The sequence below is a fragment of the Thamnophis sirtalis genome, unplaced genomic scaffold (assembly GCF_051295495.1).
Source record: "Thamnophis sirtalis isolate CommonGarterSnake01/CBP01778 unplaced genomic scaffold, rThaSir2_p1.2 scaffold_12, whole genome shotgun sequence".
Classification (NCBI taxonomy): Eukaryota; Metazoa; Chordata; class Lepidosauria; order Squamata; family Natricidae; genus Thamnophis; species Thamnophis sirtalis.
In genome coordinates this window covers 925429-937997 of record NW_028261392.1, presented here as the reverse complement: position 1 = coordinate 937997, position 12569 = coordinate 925429, and the positions used below count along the sequence as shown (strand labels likewise).

The 12569-nt window shown below is 42.0% G+C and overlaps 1 protein-coding gene across 2 annotated transcripts; it reads right to left on the bottom strand.

Annotated features, from left to right (window-relative positions):
* Positions 1–2057: 2057 nt before the first annotated feature.
* SLBP (stem-loop histone mRNA binding protein) lies at positions 2058–10658 on the bottom strand. Of its 2 annotated transcripts, XM_014071778.2 has the most exons (8): positions 10527–10656; positions 8123–8248; positions 7158–7262; positions 6723–6782; positions 6318–6449; positions 5509–5658; positions 4336–4399; positions 2058–3115 (listed from the first exon to the last, which is right to left on the bottom strand). In XM_014071778.2, the coding sequence occupies exons 1-8, from the start codon at positions 10571–10573 to the stop codon at positions 3074–3076; spliced, it is 726 nt and encodes a 241-aa protein (XP_013927253.2). In that variant the 5' UTR covers positions 10574–10656; the 3' UTR covers positions 2058–3073. The 2 variants fall into 2 exon arrangements, with proteins under 2 accessions (XP_013927253.2, XP_087582303.1); XM_087726177.1 differs by lacking the exon at positions 5509–5658 and having other exon boundaries at positions 10527–10658.
* Positions 10659–12569: the final 1911 nt, after the last annotated feature.

Sequence of the window (12569 nt, the reverse complement as noted above, 5' to 3'; positions counted from 1 at the left end):
CAAGCCATGTTCACTTCTCTGTGTTACTAATTTAACTGCAGTGGTTCACTGAACTTCCCTGTAGCAGGGAAAGTCATAAAATGGGGCAAAACTCATTTTAACTGTCTTGCTTAGCAATGGGAATTTGGAGCACAATTGTATGTTGAGGACTACCTGCATCTCCATCTCCACAAAGGCCAGCTGTGTTGCGGACTAAGTAACAGGGAAATTGGGAAATTTAGTTTTTTTTCCACCAAACACCTTGATTCAATATTGGGAATCAAATGGCTAGTGGATTACCTATCCCTAACCCTAACCCTAACCCTATCACTGCTTGCTCTGTTTGAATGTGTCTGAGAAAAAGGATTTCATTTCAGTTAGTTAGACTTTGACAAAAGCACTACTGATAACCAAAGATAAACTGATTAAAGAAGCTAATGGAGGATCGCGAGATTTTATAAGATATGTAAAAAGCAACAAGTTGCGAAGAGAAGTCCACACAAATTTGATTAAGGAAATAAACAAGACTAATTCCACAAATGGCAAAAGACATGACTGCACTTACTGGAAAGACACAGGTTGAGATATGAAAACTAATAACAAAATATTAGTCAAATTTAGTTAAAATTAAGAGCATTATGTTAAAAATGAGGTGATAATGGATATAGTTAGATAAATAATTGATAATGATAATGCACACATATGTATTGGTTAATAAGAGGAAATTTGGTATAAATTCTAAATGGTGATCACAAAAAGAAGTTTAGAAACTGTTATGTATGAAAGCTTATATTAAGTCAAATTTAAACTAAAACCAAAAAATATATATGAAATGATGGATATTGTTAAATAAATGATTGATATTTGTATTGACATAATAAAAGGGAAATTGGATATAAATTGTATACAGCGATTATGAAAGGAGGTCTAGAAACTTATTAAACATAATTAATTTTTATTCAGAAAGTGTTATAAAGATGTAATGTTGCTGGATGAAATTGAAAGTAGATAATGGAATGCCATCATGTGATTTTGCTTTAAATTTTGGAATATTTTAAAGGGACGCAAAAACAATTAGTCATATGAATATTGAGGTATGATGGTAGTAATATATATAAATATATTTGATTTAAAATATATAACTTGATACGAATTGTAGGTGATGACTGCGGAAGGGATGCAGGAAAGCGCTTTGTAACCAACTGACACACTTTTTACAATTTGTAATGGAAGATATTTTTGTGGTGTTTGTTGTGTTTTGTGTTTATTCAAAAATAAAAAATTACATTAATAAAAAGTTGATTGTGGTTTGAGGTTGTTCTCTACAGCCACCGGATCAATTTTCTCAGAGATATTTTGCTGGTGTCCCCTCAAATCTTTTATATAATTCAGGAAGTCAAAAGATAAGAGTGGTTCAAAATAGGAGACGTAGGCTTCTAGTTGAACATAGCATTTACAAAATTATAAGGCAGACAAGCAGGAGACTTTGATCCAAATTACCTCTGAGCTAAAAATCTTACAAAGGAGTTCTCTGAAGGATTCCCCACCCTCTTCTTATAAATTAGTTTTGTGCAACCAAAATGACTTTCTCTGTGTGCGCGTGCGCATAAACAATTTCAGCTGGCATTTGTCAGGAAGGCGCACGAAAGGATGCCGTCTCCTGAGGAGATATCAAAAAAGCACATGCAATTTGACCCAATTAAACACTGGGATTTCCCAAGCCGTTTTTGGTGTGCCTGCTTATTTAAGAGCTCTTAAGCACAAATGCTCCACTCCACATAATCGAAGGGCATTTCTTGAAGGGTGAATGGACTATTGACTCCAGAAAGCAGAAATCCAATCAGTAATTGTTCAGCTGTAGCAAAACAGGCCAACAATGACCAGGAAAAGGGAGGGGGGTTTTTGGCGGTCGCACCTCCCAAGACCAGCCACATCTACTCCATTAGTTCTTGCAAAGTAAAATCCGTTTCTGAGTTGAAACATGTGCAGTTCACTGTTGCGGGGATTGACTTAAAAGTTGTTTTGGGGCCTGCAGATTTGAGTCAGATACTCCAAAAGTTTTGCACCAAAGGCATTCATTTTACAATCCAATTTCATTTATTCTTTCACTCAGAAATGAGCCCATCTGATTAAATTCAGTGGAATAACCCAAACTACCTGAATACAGACGCAACTTCAAAATGACTTTTTAAAGAATTCAGATATATGCAATCACTGCTAGAGTTAGTCCTTCACTTACAACCGCAATTAGCTACGCAAACAGCTGGTTTGAGTTACTTGGATCTTTATCTGCACCTCCTTTCTGAATACCTGAAAACGACAGATTTTTATTCCTGTCCTACAAAGACAGCCTTGCTTTATTTATATTTTATTCCATACGAAAACAGCAACAATAGTAAAAAAAATATTAAGAATGAATAAAAACATTCCCAGACTCCCTTCATTCATGCTTCCTTAAAAGTACACACAGCCCCGCAGAAAACTATTTACAAGTTGTCGGTTTAAAACTCGGGTGAGCTGTGCCACTTGAAAGAGGCTGTTTATTTCTGGAAGAGACCCGCGCCTCCTGGGAAAAGGTTATTGCCAATTGTTTGGTAATTCTGAGAGAGATAATTTGAAAAGCATACATCCTCATTGTAAAACTTACAGGGCAGGGCAGGATGCAGAACCACCTCTTTCCTTGTCTACACCTGTGTCACGGTTAAAAGACGTTAACCAAGTGCTAAAACTATTTTCTTACTAAAAGTCCCTGTTTTGAACCTGCTACAACTGTGGCAACGTTGCCCATTCCGGATTTTCTTAACTATAATCCGATTGCTTTCAAAGCCACCTGTTTCATATGCAGGTACAACAATTAGCCAATTATATATGACTCCATTTTCATGTTTTCAAAGGTCAGAGAAACATTGATTTTCATCTTAAAAGTTGCTGCAGCTCTAGATAGGTAACGCAGTAAAATCTCTTATTTCTGTTTGAATCTACTGGAGGTGTCCCTTCCCTGAAAACGGATCCTGCAGGACAAGACGATTCTACCGGTCACATAAGCTTCATACCAGAAGGTGCCTCTAGCTGGATTTAGTCATCCAATTGATGCTCAATACTTCTTCTCACTTTGGTTGGTGTCTGTACAATTCACCTGCAATAAAAGGTTACCAAATTAACATACCAGGAACTTCATAATAGTATTGGTTAATTTTACTTAAGAAATATGCTGCATTTATTGGGCTCTACATCAATAAGCCTAGAATCCTAGGGCTGGAGGGGACTTTGGAGGTCTTCTAGTCCGTGGTAGGAGCCCTTATACCATCCCTGATTAAAAAAAATACTTTCATACATACTTCTCAATACTCAGAAGTACATGTAGTCCTCAAATATACAATGGAGCCCCCAAATGGGACTTACCACATGGATTCAAAGTTCTGATATTTACACACACTCACACCTTGTGGCCATGTGGCCCCATTTTGGGTTATTGGCAACTGGATCAAATGGCTGTTTGCAGCCCCCCCCCCCCCCCCACGGCCTCATGACCATGATTTGTGGTTTTGCCAGAACCCACATTTACCCGTTCTCCAGCAAATACCACCCCACAGCAAACAATCAGTCTGTTAAACAGCCATGCGGTTTGCTGAACTACCAGGGTTCTTGCTTTAACTACCACCACCCAAAAGGAGGTCTGGTCATATGGTGACCCGTTTGACAACCGTCCCAACCTATGACCATAATTGCAGGCTCAATTGTAGTCATAACTCAAGGACTACCTGTAGTGAACATTCTGCCCTCAAGAAATCACAATTATTCTCAATAAAACTATACGTGACAATACCCGGTGCATACTTACACCTGATTTTTCTATACACACCACGGACTCATTCATATCCTATTAATTTGGACCTCCCTTCGCTCAGGAGGTATAAACTTTCTTTTTTCCTGATCACTTCCCACCAAAAACTTACAGCTTTATTCTGGAGAAAATATTTTAAACTTTACTCTGACAGTTGCAATGACATAAAGGAGTCAAAATTATTCCAATGGCTGAAGGGGGTTGTCACTGTAGCACATCCAATGCATCTTCCACAACAGACGCCTGCTTGGCTAAGCCCCACTTAATTAAAGCAGTGGCTGCTAATGGCAGAAAACATAAAGGGAAGGAAAAAAGACAGCATGCAAGATGGTTGGGAAATGAAGCAAATAGAGGAAATTAAATGAGGGTGAGAAAATAGTAGAGGGAAAGGTAAGAGGGGGAAACTACTTTGGAATGGCCAGGGGTAGACTACTCCTACAGACACTACACAACTAGGAATTTATGCAAGCTAACACAATATTACAACTTAAACCAAGCTTAGAGTTACTTACATTGCTGTCTTGGGAATTACTTCCTACAGATTCTGTTTCCATATCACCAAGATCAACAGGGGTACTGCAAAAATAAAACATGGAATTAGCAATATTAGAAATCGTATTTCTAATGTTGGAATAAAAGAGAGAATTCACCTTAAATTGTTTAGCCTCTCTTTAGACACAAAACCTGCCTCCCGATTTACCCAGTGATCTCAATATTTGCTGGAAAAGTTAGGCAAATATGAATTGTAAGTATAAATCACATGTAATTTCCAATGATTTCTAGTATTACATTTAAATAATTGAGAAAAGTATTCCAGCAACTTGTCTTATTAATGTAAAGATCCATTTGTATTTAAACAAGTAGATAGCAATATAAACAAAACCTTCAGAAAAATAATTGTTTTAAAATAACTGCATGTACTCTAATCCACCAATTATGTTCCGGAGGTGGCACAAAATTCTGATAACCGGCTAAGTACGTCATGTTAAACTGTTTACTTTTTTTTAAGAAGTAAAAAGAAGACAAACCGTTAATTCATTACAAAGAAAAGGAACCTTTTTATCAACATACACAGCACTATTGCTGCCTACATTTTGTAGAAAATGTAGTCCTCACTTAACAATCACAATTGAGACTAGCAGCAATCTTGCTAAGCCATGTGGGCCAGTGAAAGCACCACAGGACCACAACGGACTTAAAGCCTTGTCTCCAATGTGGCTGTTCCTGTTGTTAAGCAAGAAATCACATGACCACAGGTCGCTCTTTCATTGCCAGCCTCTCCACTGACGGTTTATCCAAAAAAGTGTACGAAGGGCAGTCACGTGACCTTGTGAGGCTGCAACCATCACAAATGCCGGCTGGCTGCAAAGGGCCCAATTGTGGATCACACACGGGGGGACAAAATGGAAGGACCAGTAGTCATAAAGTTACTTTTTCAGCACTCGTAACTTTGACTAATTGCTAAACAAGGCAGCCATCAGGTGAGGCTTACCTGTATTATGGCTATTGAACTCAATTCCACAACAAAGAATTATGCTGCCCTTAAGCTAAACTTGATAAGAAACAAAATAAGAAACAAAATTTCAGAAACTTGCTACTGCTGAATGACTCCTGAATTAAAATGGCCCTCAAGGTCTAAAGGCTCTTACTATTTACACGCCCTTAGAGACACTGCTGCTACTTACAGTCCTTGTGCATCGGAGCCTTCTTCGTGGGGAGGGTCCCAAAAATGCAATGCAACTTTCCAAAGCCTGATCTGTTGATCCCAAGATCTCCGACTGTACTTTTTAAATTTATTTGGAGTCCTTGGATGGACCCCTGGAACCCGTAGACACCTTGGAAAGAAACAGTTCAGCTACTTTTAGCACAACACCAACCTTCAACAACTTAGTAATGCAGCAATTTCTGGGTAATTTTTTCCAGAGCAAATAAAAGAGGCCTTCTAATTGCACGGTTGTTCAGACACAGGACTGCTCGTCTTCCAATGAGCCTACGCCACCCTCCTCTCAGCAATGCCCCACTGTAGTTTATATTTGTTTCAATATTTACACAGAGGAATAATTTAGTGCAAATTTGACATCAGAGACATCCAGCTTCTCAGAATATTCTGCCACAGCCTTCAACGTCACCATTCGTGAGAACAAAATGAGAAATTATAGTAGCAACTTTCTACAAACGGGGTGAGCCAGAAATCAGCTATGACATTAAGGCCAACTTTCCAGGGATAATTTTCTGAGCTCTTATTTTATCCTTTTCCCCTTTTGCTCCCCTTTCCCCAGCAAAAGCAAGGATGTGTTTCCTTCTTAGAAGTAGATTTTTTGCCTCTGATTCAAGATTCCAGTGATTTATGAGACTGAATAAAAGATGTAGGTACCTCTTAGGAAGAAAAGATCATTTTCTTTACATCAAAACCTTAAGTTTGCCCCAATGCTTACAAATTAAATTATACTTTGTACTGAAAATAACCTCCATTCTGTGAGTAAAGAGAACTTACCTAGGAACTTCTTGAATATATCTGTCATATGCCAATGTATTCTTCCCATAATTTATTTGCTTTTGTCTCCTCATTAGAACAGCCTCGTCAGTCTCCAGTTCCACGGCTGCTGCAGATTCCTTGGAATCCGAACTGGAAAATAGAGTTTTATTTTTCATTTATTCCTGTTTCATAGCTTTGCATTCTCAGACTCAAGCCAAAAGAAATTTATTTGGGGGCCCAGCCATGCTTTTAGTGCTATTCTGCCCTTATCATGGCAAATGTCTCCCCTTTTCTGCATTTCCCTCCTATCTTCTCATTCCCACTCACTTTTAATATAGCCATGCTTCAATTATTCATTCTCATCAGCTGCCATTTCACAGATCATCCCTGGTAGATTGGCTGTGAACAATGATTTTTTTTTACCTTCCAGTAGAGGTCTTCCTTTCTCTTCCAAATTCATTTATCAGAAGCTTCCTTTTGTATCTGTAAAACATTTGTTTTTTAAAGAAAGTTATTTTCAGTGCACGTATTGCTACAGTGCTGTTCTCCTACAGCATAGTTGGTGTTTATTTAATAAATGTAACAATTAACAATAATCTCACATTTGTTAGATGGTAACACTCTTACCCACGTTCTCCTGACCTACTGGATTTATCCTCAAGGACTGGCTTTTTTATAGCACATTCTCCAACTCAGTCTTACATCACAAAATTGTTTTCTATTTTGAACGCAAAAGTGTATGCTACACGGAAAAGGGGTAATACCTTCCCTACCTTACTAGATCTCCCCATCTCAAAGAAAAGATGTTTTCGACCTTAAGTAAGACAAATTGAATGTAAACAAACTGCAGCTCTGTACCTTGCCATTTCTCTGTTGACGTTAGTCCTCATTTCATCTTCTTCAACTGCACTCCCCCAGTCTGAACATCTCGAATGGGGCTTGTGGCCCTCTGGGGTTGTGAAACTGTGAACACCAAGTTGCAGGAAAAACGAAGTAGCAGCTTTGTCACAATATTTAAAACACACAACATAGTGTACCCCATCCCAACTGTGTTGCAGGTTAAGCCAAGCTATCCACAATGTGTATCCCTTCATGTATCATGAAGTGCTTTTGAGTTACCCTATGCAGAGCAGTGCTTATCATCATCTATTTGGGATACCCCCAGTGTTGTGGTCCGGAAGGAGCTGTTACAGCTGTCGCCAGACTCCGACAGCGAGGGGGCTTATGAGTCGGCCTTGGAGGAGGACGACCCTGGACAGGGTGTCGACTCCGAGCAGGGTGAGGAGAGACTGGTTGGCCACCAGGTGGCGCAGAGCATTGGATCAAAGGGAATGTTCATGAGAGCATTTGGGAGTTGTATCAGGATGCATGCAGGAGAAGGGCTGACAACCTAAAGAACTGAGTACTTGCAGGAGATGATAACGAGAGTAGCTGTTGCTCGTTAGGATCTCCTCCTGCTGATAAAAGGGACTGCTGTTGCCATGGCAGAAGTCAACGTTCATGATTCAGAGAAACCAACTTGGAGAAGTGGTTTGCTGTGTTTGTTTTTGCATTTGCTGCCTAATGGTGCCAGAATGCTTATCTGTTTATTTTGGGCTTGCAGCCAACAAGAGTCTGAACTGATTAAAAGTATTCTGATTTACGTTTGCTTGTGGCTTTCGTTCCTGGACGGAGAAGGGGGGTGCAGAACACCCAAGTATGCTACTGAAAAATATTTAGTACAGTGCCAAAATATTACCAGGAACTAAACATTTTATGCCCACCTTTGCCTTAAGTAGAACTTCGCTGTGCTTAATAGCGAGAGAATATTTCTGTACACCCACCTCTCTGATCTACCATCTGGCAGACTGTACGAATCGTAGTCAAGGGTTGGGCCGCTGGGCTCATGCGTGTTCCTGTGCTTCCCATCTGCGTCGCGCTTCCTGCCTTGACTCCATGAAGCAGTTGATCTGTGAAGAGGCAATGAAAAAGAACGAACAGTCAGGGAAAATAGCAATAGCAGTTCGACTTATATACCGCTTCATAGGGCTTTCAGCCCTCTCTAAGCCGTTTACAAAGTCGGCATTATTGCCCCCACAGTCCGGGTCCTCATTTCACCCACCTCGGAAGGATGGAAGGCTGAGTCAACTTTCAGCCGGTGAGATTTGAACCGCCGAATTGCAGATAGCAGTCAGCTGAAGTGGCCTGCAGTACAGCACTCTAACCACTGCGCCACTTTTAATTAGAAGCGACACAGGAGGTCAAGATGGACTGGAGATCGGCCATTTTGAATTGTTTCTAGCTCTTGAATGCAGGCAGCCCTCGACTTAATGACCACAATTGAGCCCAGGCTTTAAGTTGCCAAATGAGACATTTGCTCAGTGAGTTTTGCCCCATTTTACAACTTTCCTTGCCACATTTGTTAAGTGAATCCCTGCGGTTGTTAAGTTAGTAACCCGGTTGTTAAGTGAATCTGGCTTTCCAACTAGTCAGAAGGTCGCAAAAGGAGATCACATGACCCCGTGACACTGTAACGGTCATAAATATGAATCAGTTGTCAGGCATTAGAATACACCTAGATCGTGTGATCATGGAGATGCTGCAAGTGTGAAAAATGGTCGTAAGTCCCTTTTTTCCGATCTGTTCTAACTTTGTACAGTCACTCAATGAGCTGTTATGTCGAGGACTCTCTGTACCACATTTGGAGGGGGGGGGAACCTCCATTCTGCTACAGCTGGTCCTAGACTTATCAACAGCCACTGGGACCGGAAAATCCAGTTGCTGAATGAAATGGTTGACAAGCGTGTCGTCCCATGCTCGTATCCAATTCCATCACGGTCGCTAAGTGAATCGGGGTGATTGTTACGTGAATCCAGCTTTTTACCCAATTGACCCTGCTTTGTTTTTCAGGACGGCTGTAGCTTCAAACGGTCACTAAGCGAGCGGCTATAAGCCGAGGACTCCTTATGCCGAGGACTTTGCGGAGGGGGAAAAAAAAGCAGAAGTGGAAGGGAGGCCGAAAGAGAAAAAAACCACATTTCCCATCAGCCTCTCCTCCTCACCCTCCTTCCTTTTACACTCCAGCCCCATTTAGACAGAATGGATGGTGTCTTATTTTTAATAATTGTGTCTTTTTATTTCTGATTTTTAACTTTTTATCTTGTCTCTGTAAGCCGCCCAGAGTCCTACGGGATTGGGGGGCATACAAATTTATTAAATTTCATTTTTTTAAAATTAAATTTCAATTTTGCTTTTATGGACCCAGAGCCAGGCAGCTTAAAATAAATTATTATTATTATTATTGTTTATTAAATTTATATGCCGCCCAATCCAGGACTCTTTTAATTTAAAATTTTTTAAAAAATATCACTGACTGCTGCTAATGGCTTTTACTGGTTGTTGTTATTATTTCGATGCCGAAGACTTTTTTTCTATCCTTTTTATCCCTGTAATTCCTAAAGACGAGGCATTATTATTATTACTATTACAATTATCATTATTATTATTGTTATTCCAAAAGAGGAGCCTTTTTTCCTACAATTTCTAATGCTGTTTGGAAAAAGCGGGGTGTTTTCCCCCCCTTTATTATGATTCCAATTGCTAAAATGAGCTTTTTTTTTAAAAGTTGTGGATTTCAAACTATTCTTTTTATTTTTTTCTTCCTTCTCTGTAAGCCGCCCGGAGTCCTTCGGGATTGGGCGGCCTATAAATTTAATAAATAAATAAATAAATAATTTTTTACCTTCCCAAAGAAAACTGGCCGTTCTCCCCCCCCCCCCCAACCCCCAGTATCGGCATTTATCTTTTGGGCGAGAGATGAGGGGCTTTTTTCCCCTATTTTTACCTCACCTGATGGGTCTCCATTGGATCTATTTAGGATTTTGGGTCTGTTTCCTTCTTTCAACACCCACATACACCGGGCCCAGAGTCTTTTCAGATGGGTTTAAAGCAGGCGATTGTCCGGCTTTTGGCAATCGAGGCCCAACAACAGCCCTGTGAGGAAGGGGCGAACCCCCCCCCCCGCCCCATTAACCAGAGGAATCGAGGCTTGAGGGGCGCAGGAGGAGGGTCTTCGACACGGGGCTCCCCTCAGGCCGGTCCCGCCAATCCCGGGCTGAGCTGAGGCGCCTTATTTGGGTCACAAGGAAGAGACTTGAGAGGAAAAGGCCTCCGCGGCGGATGGAGGGAGGCCGATGGAGCCTCTCCGAGGCAGCCACAGGACGTCGTCGGCTCCACGCGGGCCCTTACCTGCTACGAGTCCGGCCGACCAAGGGGCTTCGCTGGCGGAACGACATGACGAGAGGGGGAAGGCGGTTCCGACGACCCTTCACCGACGACGCCGACCTCGGCACTGAGGCGCGTCAGGTAGCGCCGCGCGCGCCAACCCCGGCGGCCGCTACCACCTCGAAAACAGGAGGGGGGGAAATCCTAGAGGGGAGGTTTTTTTCTCCCCGCTTCTTCCTTTCACAGCTCTGGGACGGAATACCCAGCCGCCTTCCACGGAGGGAATTTTCTCCGCCTCCGAGGTAGAAAAGGCTTCGGGGCGGCTTTTCTCCTCCTCTCTTCAGAACCAGATTTCCCCCCCCTTGGAAACGGCGTAGCGATGGTTCGGTCCGGCGCGCAGAGAGCTCCGCCCCCTCTTCCTTCCCGCCCCTCTTTTGATCCGAACGGCGCTTTGGCGGGAAAAGTTTGCAAGCCCGGACGGGCCTCTGCAACGCAATGTTGTAGCGCTGGGCGCTTTTCTTTGCGGGATCCCGGCCCCGCTCGCTCGCTTCTCTCGGCTGAAGCTGCTTCCCGACGAGGGATCCGTTGCTCGTTCCTTATTGAGCAATTTTGCCAGTTTATTTTTCTTTCCTAAGGCTTTTGGGGGAGGGAATATTCCTGCAGGCTTTGGAATTCTGCCACCTTGCTAATATTTCGTGCTTGCAAGAAACCAGGGATTGTCTAAAGGCAGGCAGAACAATTGCATGCTGGACCCCGAAAGGGTGGTCGCATGCCGAGATGCTACAGTAGCCATCAGGCGGATAGGGTGCTGCAGCAGCAGGGATAAGAACAGGCTTCTTGGTAATGGACAATATTAATAATAATAGCATTTAAAAACAGCATGGGCAGGAATTCTGAAAGTCCTTGCCATTTTTAGTTAGGAGCAGAAATCTGACATTTGCTCTTGGATGAGAAGGGGAAACGTCTTCAAAGAAAACCCAGAAAGTCCAGTTGCCTCTTGAAAAAACACCTTTGGGACATGCTTACTTGGTTGTTGGTCTGAAGGTGACCTTGGAGTTAATCTATGCTGGTTGCTGATTACTGGCGGAGAGGTGCTGGCGTCTTCTCTTTTGGGCTGGTTGATTATCTCTTGTATAGTCTACAGAGGTTTTTGATGTCTATGTGACTATTGATGGCTGATTTGTCAGAGTGCCAGGCTTCTAGAAATTCCCTGGCATTTATGGATGGTCAGATTTTTCCCCAATTGAAACTAGGGTTCAATCTGTCTACATGTGGTGAAATGAAAGGATTTTTGTGGTGCCTTCTGACTGCCAGTACTGGTTACCTCCTGGTACCAGACTGCTGAAGTAGCAACCCCACAAAAAAAAGCTTCCTAAGGACTTTATTTAGACAAGCCCAAACATGTTGCAGGAACCCAGAACAGCAGAAAAAGGAAACGGAGCATCTATACAGCACGTTCCAACAAAATGGATACCCACACAACTTTATCAAAAAGTCTCTGAAACCAAAAGACCCAGCAACTCCAGATGGGGAAAAAGAAACAGGACTCATCTACAACACACACTGTAAGGACTGCAGGAGACACATAGGCAGAAGACTGGCAGGAGGCATATCCACGAACACCAACTGGCAGTCAGAAGGCATGACGAAAATTCTTTGATTTCACAGCAGATAGGCAGATTGAACCCTCGTTTCAATTGGGGAAAATGTGACACAATGGTAGACCAGGCCAAGTCCAAAAATGCCAATGGATTTCCAGAAGCCTGGCATCCTAACAAATCAGCCATCAATAGACACACAGACGTTAATAACCATCTATAGACTATGCAAAAGAGACACTCAGCCAGCCCAAAAGAGAATAAAGCACCTCTCCACCAGCAATCAGCACTCAGATCAGCATAGATTAACTCCAAGGTCAATTTCAGATCAACAATCAAGTAAGCAATACCTCTCAATCAAGTAACTGCCAGAGCCATCAATAAACAGCCCAACCAAAGAATCTCTAGCGAGGCAACCCACCAGCATATAAACTGACAGCAAACAGCATAATGTCAATGTTTTGATGTT